This window comes from Cherax quadricarinatus, unplaced genomic scaffold, assembly GCF_038502225.1.
Source record: "Cherax quadricarinatus isolate ZL_2023a unplaced genomic scaffold, ASM3850222v1 Contig762, whole genome shotgun sequence".
In the NCBI taxonomy this organism is placed as follows: domain Eukaryota; kingdom Metazoa; phylum Arthropoda; class Malacostraca; order Decapoda; family Parastacidae; genus Cherax; species Cherax quadricarinatus.
Genome location: NW_027195788.1, coordinates 37,159 through 53,291, shown reverse-complemented (window position 1 = coordinate 53,291; position 16,133 = coordinate 37,159). Strand labels below are relative to the sequence as shown.

The window sequence follows — 16,133 nt, the reverse complement described above, 5'->3', positions numbered from 1 at the left end:
GGGTTTCAAAGTACACCTCAGAGGGTTTCCGAGGCATTCCAGTATGCTGGAATGGATTCTACAATTTTGGATACACTGAACATCAACATTACAACTGATAAAAAGTACAATTGGTTCCGGTTACCTTACAAAAGTGTTGAAAATTTGAAGGCGTTCTCGAGTTATGAGCGAAATAAAATCGAGAAGTTTTAGGAAGAAACAAGAGAAAAACAACTCTCAGACAGCATCTTAAAGATATCTTTTCATGAATACTTAATCTGTCAAGTTACAATTTTTTTTATTGTCTCACTGTAGGTGGGTTAGATATAGTGTCTAAGTGTTAAGCTGGAACCAAAAACATTATTAACTAAAAAAAAATATTTTTGCAAACAGATTTTTGAAAACATAATTTGTTGCATTTATTCATAATGAATATTAGAAAAAAAAAACTTGGTGTGGAAGTAGACTCGATGATGTTGGATAAAGTGACTGCTGATTTGGACTCAAAATAATTAACGCCTAAATCAGAAATTTCACACATTTATTCTGGACACTCTAATCAGAACACAGTCTGGTAAGATGATGGTAGTAAAGGATGGAGACTGGTCAAGTGGTAATAAACACGACCTTCACAGTATGATTCAAGTGGCAATGATTACTGGGATGGCTTGCTGCAAGCGTAAAGTCGTTATTCGTGAGTATAAGCCCTAGCCAGCCTGCTGCAAGCGTATTCCAGCACTGTGGGAGGCTCTTCAGTGGAAGATTCCCTGGGCCTTATGGGGATGTGGCCATCAGCGTGGACGAAGTAAGCGACGGAGGTGAGAGGCGCCTTTCGTTGTATCTCCTCGGCAGGAATCACCACTTGGTGAACCTACTAACAAAAATGAAGAAAAAACATTAGTAAAAAGACCTAACTTCATTACCATAAGAATCGTTAAATGGATATTTTCAAGAAAATGGTTTAAACTGAAGTAAACTTTTTTGTTTGTCTAAATAGAAAATTATTTAAGTGTTTTAGGCTCGTGTGTTTTGGCTCAAGATGAGCTTGCAATAAATTTATTATACACTGAGAAAGTAATAAAAATTAACAGCTTTATTAAATGCTGTTTTCTTTCTTATGTTCAGGCTGACATGCGAGTGCCCCCCACACACACACATTCACAAGAGAGTGCTAAGAGAACTAGATATATAAAAAGCGATGGGACTCGGTGACATCTCTCCATGGGTCCTGAGAGAGGGAACAAAGGCGCTCTGTGTACCACTAACAACAATCTTCAACACATCTATCGAGACAGGGCGACTACTCATTAAATGTAGTCCAAATTTAAAAAAAAATGAGACAGACATGTAGCATTAAACTACAGACCAGTGTCACTGGCATGTAAAGTATGCAAAGTCATGGAGAAGATTATCAGAAGAGTGGTGGACGACCTAGAAAGGAATGAGCTTATAAACGACAACTAGCACAGAATCAGAGATAGGAAATCCTGAGTCACAAACCTACTAGAGTTCTATGACAACGTGACAGCAGTAAGGGAAGAGAGAAGGGGAGCTGGGTAGACTGCATTTTCGTGGACTGTGAGAAGGCTTTTGACACAGTTCCACACATGAGATTAGTGCAAAAGCTGAAGAACCAGGCAAGTATAGTGGGAAGGGCACTGCAATGGATCAGAGAATACCTGACGGGAAGGTATCAGCGAGTCATGGTACGTAATGAGGTGTCAGAGTGGGCGTCTTAGAAGAGCGGGGTTTCACAGGGATCAGTTTTAGGACCAGTGCTGTTTCTGGTATATGCGAACGACATGACGAAAAAAATACTCAGAAGTGTCCCTGTTTGTAGAGGATGTGAAGATAATGAGGAGAATTCAGTCAGAGAAGGGCAAGTGAAGACTACAAAATGATCTGGACAGGCTGCAGGCCTCGTCCAGTAACTGGCTCCTGGAGTTCAACCCAACCAAGTGTAAAATCATGAAGATCGGGGAAAGGCAAAGAAGATCACAGATAGAATACAGTCAAGGGGTCCAAAGACTATAAACCTCATTCAAGGAAAAGGATCTTGGAGTGCACATAATGCCAAACACATCTCCTGAGGTGCACATCAATCAAATAACTGCAGCAGCATATGAACGACTAACGAACCTAAGATTAGTATTTCGGCATCTCAGTAAGGAATCGTTCCGGTCCCTGTACACCGTGTACTTCAGGCCCATATTGGAGTATGCAGCTCTAGTTTGGAACCCATGTCTAGTCAAGCACTTCAGGAAACTAGACAAAGTGCAAAGGTTTCTAGAGACTGGTCCCGGAGCTAAGGGGGATATCCTACGAGAAGAGGTTAAGGGAACTCGAACTGTCGACACTGGAGGGCAGGAGAGACATAGAGGACATGATTATGACTATTAAAATACTGGGAGAAGTCGACAAGGTGGGCAAAACAGGATGTTCCAGAGATGGGGCACAGCAACAAAGGGTCACAATTAGAAGTTGAAAACTCAGATGACTCACAGGGATGTTAGGAAGTACTTCATCAGTCGTAGAGTTGTCAGGAAGTGGAAAAGTTTGGAAAGTGAGGTAGTGGAGGCAGGTACCATACACAGCTTTAAGGAGAGGTATGATAAAGCTCGTGGAGCAAGTGGGCCTATTGGCGGCCAGTGAAGAGGAGGGACCAGGAACTATGAATCGACCCCTACAACCACAATTAGGTGAGTACAATTAGGTGAGCACACACACACACATCACACACACACACACACACACACACACACACACACACACACACACACACAAACACACACACACACATAAACACACGCACGCATGGGAAATCCTGCGCCACAAACCTACTGGAGTTCTATGACAGGGTGACGGCAGTAAGACAAGAGAGAGAGAGAGAAGGGTGGGTAGATTGCAACTTCTAGGATTGTAAGAAGGCGTTTGACACAGTTCCACACAAGAAATTAGTACAAAAGCTGGAGGACCAGGCAAGGATAACAGGGAAGGCACTATAGTGGATCAGGGAATACCTTTCAGGAAGACAACAGAATCATGGTTCGTGACGAGGTATCGGAGTGGGTGTCTGTAACGAGTGGAGTGCCACAGGGATCAGTCATAGACCGGTGCTGTTTCTGGTATTTGTGAACGACATGATGGAAGGAATAGACTCCGAAGTGTCCCTGTTTGCGGATGATGTGAAGTTGACCTGTACTTAGGATGTTGTGTGACCTGTACTTAGCTCACTGGTGACCTGTGTGCTCTCTGTGAATCTGAACCAAGATGTCCTCTCTTGAGCAACTCTACCAGCAGCTTAGGGTTGCTAAGCTGGAGATACGGCGATTAACGGAGGAGAACAAGAAGATTCGTAGTAATCCTCCTGTTGTGAGTCCTCAGGTTAAGAGTGGAACCTGGTCAGTGGCCGGGCAACATGGAAACAAACTGAGGATCTAGAAGACTGTTGGAAAGGCAAAAACAACAAAGAACCAGAAGACTATTGTGGAAATTTCCAACCCATTTTCGGTACTACCTGACGAATGTGGGTTGTCTACTGGGAACGTCACAACAAGCACCAAGGAAGCATTGGCAGACGTGAGTGAGACATCCCTTGAAAATCCAGCGAAGACCATCGAGAACGTCACGACGAATTCTACAAGTGAAGGTAAGAACATTGTTTTAGTTGGAGACAGGTTAAGTTTATGGATAGTGCCTTTTGACTTGAGGACAGGAAGAGGAGGCAGAGGGTATGTTTTCCTGGGGCTGGGATGGGGGATATTGTTAGCCGTCTGGACGACATCATGAAAGGTAATGGGAGTAATCCTATTCTCTTCCTCAGTGCAGGAGGCAACGATGTTGGCAGACATAGGAGTGAGGACCTGATTAGCATGTATAGGTCAGCAATAGAGATAATTAGTAAGAAGGGTGGGAACCCTGTCATATGTGGTATTTTGCCAAGGAGAGGAGTTGGAAACGAATGGTTGTCCAGGGCAATTAGTGTTAATTGCTTGCTAGACAAATATTGTAAGGAAAATGCAGAAACATTCATTGACAACTGGGACCTTTTCTATGGCAGAAATGACATGTATGCCAGGGATGGGGTTCACTTATCTAGGTCTGGGGTGGGGGCACTGGCAACGGCAGTGGAGGGAGCTGTTAGGACTTTAAACTAGTAATAGTTAGTGGTATGGGTTTTGGCGGGAATACAGTGAAGTCGAGGTGTAATAATATTATGAGTTCTAGGGAAACTAGTAATAGGCAGAATGAGGTGGATATTGGAAAGCCAGTATCACTAGGTGACAAGGACAGTAATAGGTTTAGTGGAAAAACAGAAATGAGCAGGAAGGGTAAAGAGAAAGGAGGGTCTTTAAAAATATATTATGCTAATAGCCGTAGTTCCAGGAATAAGATGGACGAGTTGAGATTAGTTGCTAGTGCAGGTAACATTGATGTATTTGCCATCACTGAGACATGGTTTAATTCCAAAAGTCGGGACATAACTTCGTAATGTCACATTCAGGGTTTTAAATTGTTCCAGGTAGATAGAAATATCGGTAAGGGGGCTGGGGTGACACTGTATGTCCGAGATCACTTGAACTGTTGCATAAAAACTGGTATTAAGTCTGAAGCAATACATACAGTCTGTCTGGATAGAATTTTCAGAGGGGCATGAAAAATTGATTTTAGGAGTGATTTACCGTCCCCCAAACTTAGATAGGGACCAGGGGAGATTACTATGGGAGGAAATTGTTAAGGCCACAAGGCACGATAATATAGTAATTCTAGGGGACTTTAACTTTAGTCAGATTGATTGGAAATTCTTGACTGGGAATTTAGAATCAAGCGACTTCTCAGAAGTAGTTCAGGATTGTTTTTTGAAGCAGTTTGTGACAGAACCTACAAGGGGTAATAACCTGCTTGATTTGATTCTGGCAAACAAGGAAACTCTTGTTAATAATTTAAAAGTTGCAGAGGAACTTGGCACAAGCGATCACAAATCAGTTACCTTTAGCATAGAATGGAAATATGACAGTAGGAATAATTCAGTAACGGTCCCAGATTTTCGCTTAGCATATTACAATAGGCTTAGAGAACACTTATCTATTGATTGGGGTAACGAAGTGAGCTATCAATAAGTACATTTATCCCGTATAAAGAAATTAGATCGAATAAAAATGACCCAAAATGGATGAATAATAGGCTGAAATATCTTTTAGGGCAGAAGAAAGGAATCTATAGGCGTATCAAAAGAGGTGAGGGCCATCTTATGAATCAATATATTGACATTAAGAGGGAGGTTAAAAAGGGGATAAGAAAAGATTAACGGGAGTATGAAATTAAAGTTGCTAGGGATTCGAAAACTAACCCAAAAAGTTTTTTCCAGGTGTTAAACAAAAGTTAGAGATAAGATAGGTCCCCTTAAAAATAACTATGGGCATCTTACTGACAAAGAGAATGAAATGTGCTTGATTTTAAATAATTTTTTTCTCTCAGTTTTTACACAGGAAGACACTAACAACATCCCAGTAATTAATTTTTATAGTGGGCTAGAAGAAGATAAATTATGTAACATCACAGTCACTAGTGAAATGGTTATGAAACAAACAGACCGACTGAAACAATATTAATCGCCGGGTCCTGATGAGGCTTTTTCAAGGGTTCTTAAGGAATGCAAAATGGAACTCTGTGAACCATTAACTAATATTTTTAATTTATCTCTTCAAACAGGTGTAGTGTCTGATATGTGGAAGATGGCTAATGTAATTCCTATTTTTAAAGCAGGAGACAAGTCGTTACCGTCAAATTACCGCCCAATAAGCCTGACCTCAATTGTAGGCAAATTGCTAGAGTCAATTATAACTGAGATTAGAAGAAGCTATCTGGTTAAGCATAATCTGATTAATGATACTCAGCACGGATTCACGAGAGGCCGTTCTTGTCTAATTTATTAACTTTCTTCAGTAAAGCTTTTGAGGCTGTTGATCACGATAAAGAATTTGATATTGTTTATTTAGATTTTAGTAAGGTTTTTGGTAGAGTACCGCACCAGAGACTGTTAAAGAAAGTGGCAGCTCATGGCACTGGGGGAAAACTTCTCTCATGGATCAAGTCATGGCTCACAGACAGAAAGCAGAGAGTGTCCATAAATGGGGTTAAATCCGAGTGGGGATCTGTAACAAGTGGCGTTCCAAAGGGATCAGTCTTGGGCCTGTTGTTGTTTTATAATATATATCAATGATCTTGATGAGGGTGTTACTAGTGATATGAGCAAATTCGCCGATGACACAAAGATAGGTAGGATAATTGATTCAAACGTAGATATCAGGTAACTTCAGAAAGATTTAGACAAACTTAATACCTGGTCAGAAAAGTAGCAGATGCAGTTCAGTGTAGATAAATGCAAGGTTCTGAAGCTCGGGAGTGTTCATAACCCTAGCACTTATAAGTTAAATAATGTAGAACTTAGCTAATGATGTATAAACTTAGATAAGATTGAGAGGGGGGCTCCTTGGCATGGTGAAGAGGCTCTTGGTCTGAGGATTTAGACCTGTTGGTCTCCTTTCTCAGACCGAACCTAATTACCCCCAATCCCCCCTTCCCTATCCCATCCTCCCCTTTTCCTTTCCTCCTCCTCCTTCCCACCCCTCCCTTTTGCCATTCCTCTTTTTGGCCTTTGGGATTTTTCCCACAGGCACACTAGTTCATAGGTAGGGGGAAGAGTACCGGGGTCCATCCCATTCCGTTGAGGTTCTTGGCGGTGGCGTAGTTTGCCGTGGAATCTGGATCGCCTGGGGATGTCCCGATCCCTCTCCGGTATCCCGGAGGGTGGCTTTGGGTGTCTTTCGGGCGATGGGTGTATCTCTGGAAGCCACCTTTCGGATTCCGGGGGTGGTGGCCGAAGGAGGTATGCTTTGTGGCGGATATCCGGCCGCCCTCTCTTTTGTCCACCGAGGTAGCTCGGCAGATGTGAGGTTGCTATCCCAAATTGCTGGTTTACTGGCATGAAGGGTAGGGTATGGCACGGGTTTCATGCTGCATCTGCGCTACTTGCAGTGTTGAGGTCCTCTTGGGCGAGGAGGGAGATTTCTGGCCCTTTCATTCCTCCTAGGAATAATCCCTCCCCGGTCCCCCCCTTTTTTTTTTTTTTTTAATTTTTATTTTCTTTCTTTTTTTTTCTTAAAAACAAAAAGAAAGAAGTAACCTAACCATGGAGTCCCAAATCCATGACCCCGCTACCCCCGAGCCCCTTATTGCTACCGCACCCTGTTCTGACCTCGCTTCATCTTTTGGCCACTCTTTAGACACTCCTAAGGCCCCTATACCTCTTGCTGGTGCTGTTTCCTCACCCGCTTCAGGTGCCGGGGCTTTGACTGACTCCTTCGATTTGTCTGGCCTTCGCTGTCCTTTGACTATGCTTCCTGCCTCTCCCTCTATGGTGCGGCAATTTTCGAATCGCCAGCCCGTCCCGCATCGGACCAACTCTGGTCCCACTTCTAAACGCCAACGACAATCTCCTGATGATGTTACTTCGTTACCTTTCCATTCTACTCGGAAAAGACCGACACGTCATGCACTCCCTCTCCACGCTCAGTTTCGGACCACACAATGGACTAAATTCTTTACTTTAAGACCAACTTCTTCTACTGCCTATCTTTCTGGCCATAGTATTGGCAAAGCGCTCCTATGCCACGTTGGTAGAGATATTTCCTTTCATGCTCTTAAGAGTGGTACATGCATCATCACAGTCCAGAATTCTACCTAAGCTCATGATCTTTCTCTTCTTTCACATATCGATACTATCCCTATCACTATCGAAAAACATCATTCCCTCAATTCTTGTAGTGGTACTGTTATTCTGCCCAATACCATAGTCCAACAGAATTTCCAGACATGTGGCAATGACATTCTCGAATAGCTGGAACTCCAAGATCTCCCAATTCTCACGGTAGACACTTATGCTCTTCCTGCCCGCGTGCAAAGACGATTCCCTTCCAATATGGCTCGTTTAACTTTTCACAGCCGTGAACTCCCATCCTCTGTTTATGTAGCAGGACATCGGTTACAAGTTCGGAAGGTGATCCCTACACCGCAACAGTGTAGGAATTGCTGGTGATTTGGCCACCCAGCAAAATATTGCAGATCTATAGCCGAATGCCCAGTCTGTGGTGCCGATGACCATTCTAATACGTCTTGCAGTCGACCTCCCTCTTGCCTTAATTGTCATGAGGCTCACCCTTCGTACTCTCGCCGTTGCCAGGTCTACTTAAATGAGCGGGAAATTCGTTGCCTCAAAGAGGCAGAAGGTCTCCCTTATGCTATGGCAGTTTCTCATCTCCGCCTCCAAGGGAGACTACCCCGTGTTTCTTATTCTCGTGTTTCAAAACGTCCCCCCACTTCTGGGGTCCCATCTTCTGCAGCCTCCTCTGCGGTTGCCAGTCCCATAGTCACTCCTGTATCTAATTCTTTTGCTGTCCTGGGCTCAGACGTCCCTACTTCAACACCTCAGTCTGTCCTCACTTCTTCGTGTTCTCCCTCACAAACCCCGGTATCGACAAGACCTCGTACGACACCTCCTCCCAATCGTCCCTCTACTTCTCAGAGGTCCAAAAAATCTCCTTTAACCCCTCCTTCCCTTCATCCACCTCCACATTTTACCTTCCCGGTCTCTGTACCTGGGTCTTCCCCTTTCACTGGCTCTGTTACAAGTGTGGAGGTTCATCCTCCTCCTCGTACTGTGCCTTCCTCCCCTGTCCCCTCCCAAGTTTCTTCCTCTTCTGCCACCTCCCAGGTTTCTGCCTCTTCTGTCCCCTCCCACACTTCTCCAGTTCCCTCCACCCTTTCGCCCCCCCCCTTCCCTACCTTGGTACAGTCCATTAGAGTTCCAATCTTTACTCAAACTCCTCCTCCTTCCATCTCCAATATTGTCTCCCATACGACGTCTCTGAACTCCGAAACACTTGAAGCAATCTCTGAATATATTGCAGAGACCAAACCATCAATGGACACTGATCCACCCTCTGTTCCTTCTCTTTCCTCTTCTCCATCTGCACAACTCCTTTCTTCACAGTGCACCGTTCCTTCGCTGCTTGAACGTTTTCCTTTACCACCACATGTGGACTTTTCTAACCCCTCTAGTCTGTAGGTACCCTTACCTGCGAACTTCAGGTATCTTTATCGCTGCCAATCATGGCCTATTTACAGTGGAATATACGCGGCCTCATGGGTAATCGGGGTTAGCTTCAGATGTTGCTCTCCCAGTTTTCCCCTGTTGGTGTTTGCTTACAGGAACCAAAATTACACTCTGCTGTTATCTATCCCATCTCAGGCTATAATTTATTGTATTCTTCAGATACTTTTCCTGATAGGACCTTTAATGAAAGTGCCCTTCTTCTACGCACTGGTATTCCGTATAGTCGGTTATTTGTTCGTACTTCGCTGGATTACACAGCAGCCCATATCCACTTGCTTAGGTGGTATACACTCTGTTCTTTGGTATACACTCTGTTCTCGGGCATTATCAATCCCGGATATTGCCTTTCTTGTTTCGTCATTACTGCCACCACTTCTGTTACTTGGCGATTTTAATGCCCATCATTTCCTCTGGGGGGGGGTGTCTCATTGTGATTCCCGTGGCATTCAGTTAGAGGCTTTTCTTGCTACCCACCCCCTCCATGTTTTAAATACAGGTCCTCGCACCCATTTTGATCCTCGTACTCATACTCTCTCTTGCATCGATCTCTCAGTCTGCTCTTCCTCCGCCGCATTAGACTTCACCTGGTCTGTTCTCCCGGATTTACATGACAGCGATCATTTCCCAATCATTCTTACTTCCCCTTCATATTCACCACCTCTTCGTAACCCACGCTGGCAATTTGATCAGGCAAATTGGAACCTTTACTCACAACTAACTGTTTTTAGTGAGGTTCCTTCTTCGTCCTCCATTGATGAGCTTTTACACCTCTTCTCGTCCTCCGTTTTAACCGCAGCTTCTCATTCTATACCCCAAACTTCGGGCAGGCATTCTCAGAAATGCGTGCCTTGGTGGTCTCCTGCTTGTGCTCGTGCAGTACGTTTGAAACGCGCTGCGTGGGGCAGGTACCGGTACAATAGAACCACGGAGAGACTTCTTGATTTTAAGCAGAAGCGTGCGATCGCTCGCCGTGTCATCCGTGACGCTAAACGCACTTGCTGGCGAGATTGTCTCCACCATCACCTCTGCTTCCTCTATGAGTGCAGTCTGGAAAAAAGTACGAAAACTGAGTGGTAAATATTCTCCTGACCCGGCTCCTGTTCTGCGGGTTGCCGGTGTTGATATAGCAAACCCACTAGATGTTGCCAATGAAATTGGCAATCATCTGGTCCATATTTCTCAGGGGCTCCATCTATGCCCCTCGTTTCTTTCCTCAAAGTCTGCCAGAGAGTTAGCACCCTTGGACTTTTCTTCTCTCAGAGAAGAACAGTATAATGTGCCTTTTACACTTCAGGAACTGGAGGCAACACTCTCAGCTTGCCGATCATCGGCAGCTGGGCCCGACGACATTCATATTCGTATGCTACAACATTTACATCAGTCAGCCCTTGCAGTCCTATTACGCCTTTTCAATCTTATTTGGTCACAAGGAGTTCTTCCACAGCTGTGGAAATCTGCCATTGTTCTCCCTTTCCGCAAACCAGGTACTACGGGACATGAAGCCTCCCACTATCGTCCCATTGCTCTTACCAGTGCAGTTTGCAAAGTGATGGAATGCCTGGTAAATAGACGTTTAGTGTGGTATTTAGAGACACACAACAGTCTCTCCACTCGTCAATATGGCTTTCGTAAGGGCCGTTCTACCATAGACCCCTTACTACGCTTGGATACGTATGTTCGTAATGCCTTTGCGAATAACCACTCAGTTATTGCCATATTTTTTGACCTTGAGAAGGCATATGACACAACTTGGAGGTATAATATTTTGGCCCAAGCCCACTCCTTAGGCCTTCGAGGCAATCTACCATCCTTCCTTAAGAACTTTTTAACTGACAGACATTTCCGTGTTCGGGTTAATAATGTGCTCTCCCCGGACTTTATCCAAGCTGAAGGTGTCCCCCAGGGATGTGTTCTGAGCACAACACTTTTTCTCCTTGCTATAAATGATTTGGCCTCTAGTCTTCCATCCAATATTTGGTCATCACTCTATGTTGATGACTTCGCTATTGCCTGTGCAGGCGCTGACTGTCACCTCATTACAGTTTCTCTCCAGCATGCGGTCGACCGTGTTTCCAATTGGGCCACCACACATGGGTTTAAATTTTCCAGTACCAAAACTCACCAAATTACTTTCACTAGACGCTCTGTCATCTCCGATCATCCTTTGTACCTCTATGGCTCCCGTATCCCTGAACGTGATACAGTCAGGTTTCTAGGCCTCCTCTTTGACCGTAGGTTATCCTGGAAACCTCACATTACCTCTCTGAAGGCAACTTGTCACAGCCGGCTGAACCTTCTTAAAACCCTTGCTCATCTTTCATGGGGAGCTGATCGTCGAACTCTCCTTCGCCTACATTCCACCCTCATTTTATCGAAACTTGATTATGGTGACCAGATCTATTCAGCTGCCTCTCCTGCTACTCTCTCTAGCCTTAACCCCATTCATCACCAAGGATTACGTTTATGCCTTGGTGCTTTTCGCTCTTCCCCTGTTGAGAGCCTCTATGCAGAAGTGAACGTTCCATCCTTATCCGATCGCCGTGATGCCCATTGCCTTCGCTACTATGTACGCTCTCATGATCTCCGCAATCCTTCCATTTATAGAATGGTCACCGATATTAGTAGACATTCTTTATTTGTTCGCCGCCCCTGTTTGCTCCGTCCCTTCTCTCTTCGCCTACATTCGCTCTTGTCTTCTCTTCAATTACCACCTTTCTATGTTCATGTAGCATCTCACTTTTCCCTACCCCCCTGGGAAGTTCCAGCTGTTCGAGTCTGTTCTTTCTCACTCCCTTGCTCGAAAGCCCAACTGTCTATGGTAGCTTCCCGCTCTCTTTTTCTTGACCACTTCCACTCTCATTCTCATGCCATTGCAGTGTACACAGATGGCTCTAAGTCTTCTGACGGCATAGGATTCGCAGCAGTGTTTCCGGACAGCGTCATACGAGGGCATTTACTATCTTCGGCTAGTATTTTTACTGCTGAATTGTATGCCATTCTTGCAGCACTTATCCGTATTGCATCTATGCCTGTGTCATCATTTGTGGTTGTCTCAGACTCCCTTAGTGCTTTACAGGCTATACAGAAATTTGATACACCTCACCCCTTAGTCCTCCGTATCCAACTTTGGCTACGCCGCATCTCTACCAAGCATAAAGATATTGTTTTTTGTTGGGTCCCTGGTCATGTTGACGTACAGGGCAATGAACAGGCAGACACTGCTGCACGGTCAGCAGTACATGACCTACCAGTTTCATATAGAGGTGTTCCATTTACGGACTATTTTGCTGCAATAGCTACCCACCTTCACACCCGTTGGCAACAACGTTGGTCTACTCTGCTCGGTAACAAACTTCAATCTATTAAACCGAGTATAGGTTACTGGCCGTCTTCTTGTCACCAGTGTCGAGGTTGGGAGACTACTCTCTCCCGTCTTCGCATTGGCCATACTCGTCTTACTCATGGATATCTCATGGAGAGGCACCCTGCTCCTCTCTGTGAGAATTGTCAGGTTCCATTATCAGTCAGCCACATTCTGTTAGACTGCCCACTTTATCAACGAGCATGCAGAATTTACCTCCAACGTCGTCTTCGCTCCGCTGCTCTCTCTTTACCTTCCCTTCTTGCTGATGGACCTACCTTTCATCCAGACTCTCTCATTGACTTTTTGACAACAAATGACTTACTTCACAAACTCTGATGATGATACCTTTGGCACTCCTCTCGCCCTTTCTACCTCAATCTCTTGCTACCCTCTACCCCTGCACTATCCCCTGCCCCGCTGTTTTCTGTAACCTAATCATCCCTCCCCCCTTTTGCCGCCCAATACCCTCGCTTCCTTCCCTGCCCTGCAGCGCCGTATAGCCCTTGTGGTTTAGCACTTCTTTTTGATTAATAATAGTAGTGCACCCTTGGATGAAACTGAGTCATTCATATGACTTAAGAAATCGTAATGACACGATTGCAAATAAACCATACCCCCAGCCGGGATTGAACCCGCGGTCATAGAGTCTCAAAACTGCAGCCCGTCGCGCTAGCCACTAGACCAGCTAGATATTTCTACACCATAGGAAAGTTAGCACAGGCACCTCTGTGACCACAAATGCAAGTTTTTACAGACGAATCTCCATTTGTGGTCACAGAGGTGCCTGTGCTAACTTTCCTATGGTGTAGAAATATACCTAGTTGGATGAATCTTATTGTGGCTAGCTGGTCTAGTGGCTAACGCGACGGGCTGGAGTTTTGAGACTCTATGACCGCGGGTTCAATCCCGGCCGGGGGTATGGTTTACAGCTACCTGAATACTAAGAAAGAACTCTGAATGTTCGAAACATGGTTTAATGCAAACTTTCAGTGAAGTTGCATAGAGAGATTAACACTTTTAAATATTACGTTCATAAGACATCCTTGAACCCGTAGGGTTCATAGAACTCATAGAGGATGGGAGGTAATCAGGTTTGATCAGAGAAAATACATGACTCACCCTCCTAGTGGGTGTGAGAGGGACATATTTTAGTGTATAATTGTTTAAACTGTTATCATTTAATTGAAGCCCCGCTACTGAGGTCATGATGGGCATTTTGTATTTTTATCGTAAATATTCAAAGCCCATGTCATTGCCAAATGATGTTTGTTGAGTAAAAGCTTCTATATATTCTTGAAACAAGAAAATGTTCACCTGTAATTAACACATATCATCCCAGAACATATGAACCAGGGTAAAAAAAAATTGAGCGTCATTGTCATTCCATAACTATGTTATACATACTTGTGGAGGATTAAATTACCTGCATGAGCCTCATTATATTCATTCCAGTAATTTAATAAATGCAACAAAGATAACTATTTCTTGCCAATTGCTACAACTCTGAGGCATGTAGGAATATTTTGAGACACACTAAGTCACAAGACGAATGTCTCTCTGCGACACCCATTACCCTCATACAATCCCACAAGTTACTCTGGACCTATAAATAATAACTTTAAATTTAATAAACACAACCAGTAATTCTGGTATTAATATTTACATTAAAATTATGTGGACTGTATAAATGGGATATAATGACGGAAGTAGGGCAAATTACCACGCGCGCTCACCCAAAAATCAAAAAATTATGGAAATTGAGTTATATATACCGAAAAATAGCTTAACTCTTTGGCAACACAATGGTACCAGAATGAATGTTCTACGACGTTTCTACAAGAAATTATAGTCATTTATATCAGGTATGGTGACGGTGATATTGGTAGCGAGTCTGCTCACGGCCCGTATATTTTTTGGAGTTTTTTCCTTGTTTTTTATCGCTTTTTCTTGCATTATTCTTTCTAATATAATAACTGACTATTTGGCATCATAAAACAGTAGGCGGAGCTTATCCGTAGACTTAGAGACAACCAGGAACCATATGGGAACGCTCGGCAGTGTTCCCGCTCCAGAGAGTGCCAGGAGAAATCACTTCATTATTACGCTTACATATCAACTCTATGGCTTATTTGTCTATCAGAATTGATCTAATATGATATAATAAACACTATAAATAACATACAAACATGTTATATACTCTAGACTGAATAAAATAGGCCATAATATGGCGAGACTATTTGGAATATTTCGATATTATTGAGCTACTCCTCTCCATGTCGTATTCTTTGGTCTCTGAGTAAGAGAAAACGGTGTTTTGAAGAGGATAACTACACTAGAACATCAGTTTACTAAGAAATACACCCAAACAAACGCGATTTTCGCGATTTTTTTTTTTTTTTTTTTTGAGACGGGGGCCGGCCGGCGCTCCCGGCCGATATCTCGCAAGTAACTTATTCACCTAAAGTCCATAATTCTTCCTTTATTACTTAATTAAATGGAATAATATTCACAGAAATTGTAGAATAATGATTTCTCTAATTTCCAATAAGAAATTTTTGGAAATATTCCAAATACTTTGGGAGTTATGTGGGAGTAAAGGACAGATTTTTTTGCAATATTCCAGGAACTAACAAACTTTATTTTTTTGTGAAATAAGGATAAGTTATTTAGAGAAAAGGTCATAGGGAAAATAAGTATTAGCATTGTTCTCTCGGCACCAAGTGTCCAAACAACCTTACGTAGTCCCATATAAGAATAAATTTGGGCACAAGGGCATTTTCAGTAAATCAGTCTTTTCTCAGTTGTTGTTTGAGGTATATTTTTGATAAATATTTTCAAGAAAGAGTGAAAACACTTTGTCTTGTGCACCAAAACTGGAGAAAATCGGACGGTAAACAAATGAGTTACAAATTTTGCCCTACTTCTCAACCTGTCTCTCGGTCTACTCAGCAAATTTCTCGCTTTATCATAACTTGAATCATAATCCAGGACGAATCGAAATGTTATGATAATTTTCCTGTTCTATGTTTGGTCTACTTGAAAACTAATGCTTCCTGGTAGAGCATAAACATGTTATGTAACAACATAAAATTAGTTGCATATAAAAACAAAGTATATGGATGGGTACAGAGTACCGACACGGTGGACAATATTTTCTAATCCATGAGACTACCTGAAGGCCACCCATGTCATCCTGAAAGATGAATGTGAAGGTGGTGTAGTCAGTGTGGGCACTGAAGCGGGTAGTGGTGCCCTCGGGCAGTGTAGAAAGGACGGGCGGGTAGTGGTTCACACGCAGGCAGGGTACGCTGTTCTCCGTGCCCACTTCCTGATGCATGGATACGAAGTAGTCTCGCTCCTTCCCTGCAGGCACGAGAAAGATCAAATTACAAGTCTACAGAAATGCTTTTGAATGAACAGAAGCCTAGCTGAAAATTTAAGTTCGGATAAAACACACGTAGAAAAATATTTTTTTCTTGAGACTATGCTTCGTTCCGTGAAGAGCTTTATCAAGTCACACGAGTGAAGCTTTATGTCAATAAAAGCTTGTTCTTCAACATGTGTCTTTGATGAATATATGTATCTCATTTATCACCCAACTGACTTCTGACAACG

At 43.4% G+C, this 16,133-nt stretch overlaps 1 protein-coding gene across 1 annotated transcript; it reads right to left on the bottom strand.

Annotated features, from left to right (window-relative positions):
* Nucleotides 1–570: 570 nt before the first annotated feature.
* Nucleotides 571–15,906, bottom strand: LOC138851481 (uncharacterized). The gene is made up of 2 exons (XM_070080652.1): nt 15,691–15,906; nt 571–850 (listed from the first exon to the last, which is right to left on the bottom strand). The coding sequence occupies exons 1-2, from the start codon at nt 15,853–15,855 to the stop codon at nt 668–670; spliced, it is 348 nt and encodes a 115-aa protein (XP_069936753.1). The 5' UTR covers nt 15,856–15,906; the 3' UTR covers nt 571–667.
* Between the last annotated feature and the right edge of the window lie 227 nt (nt 15,907–16,133).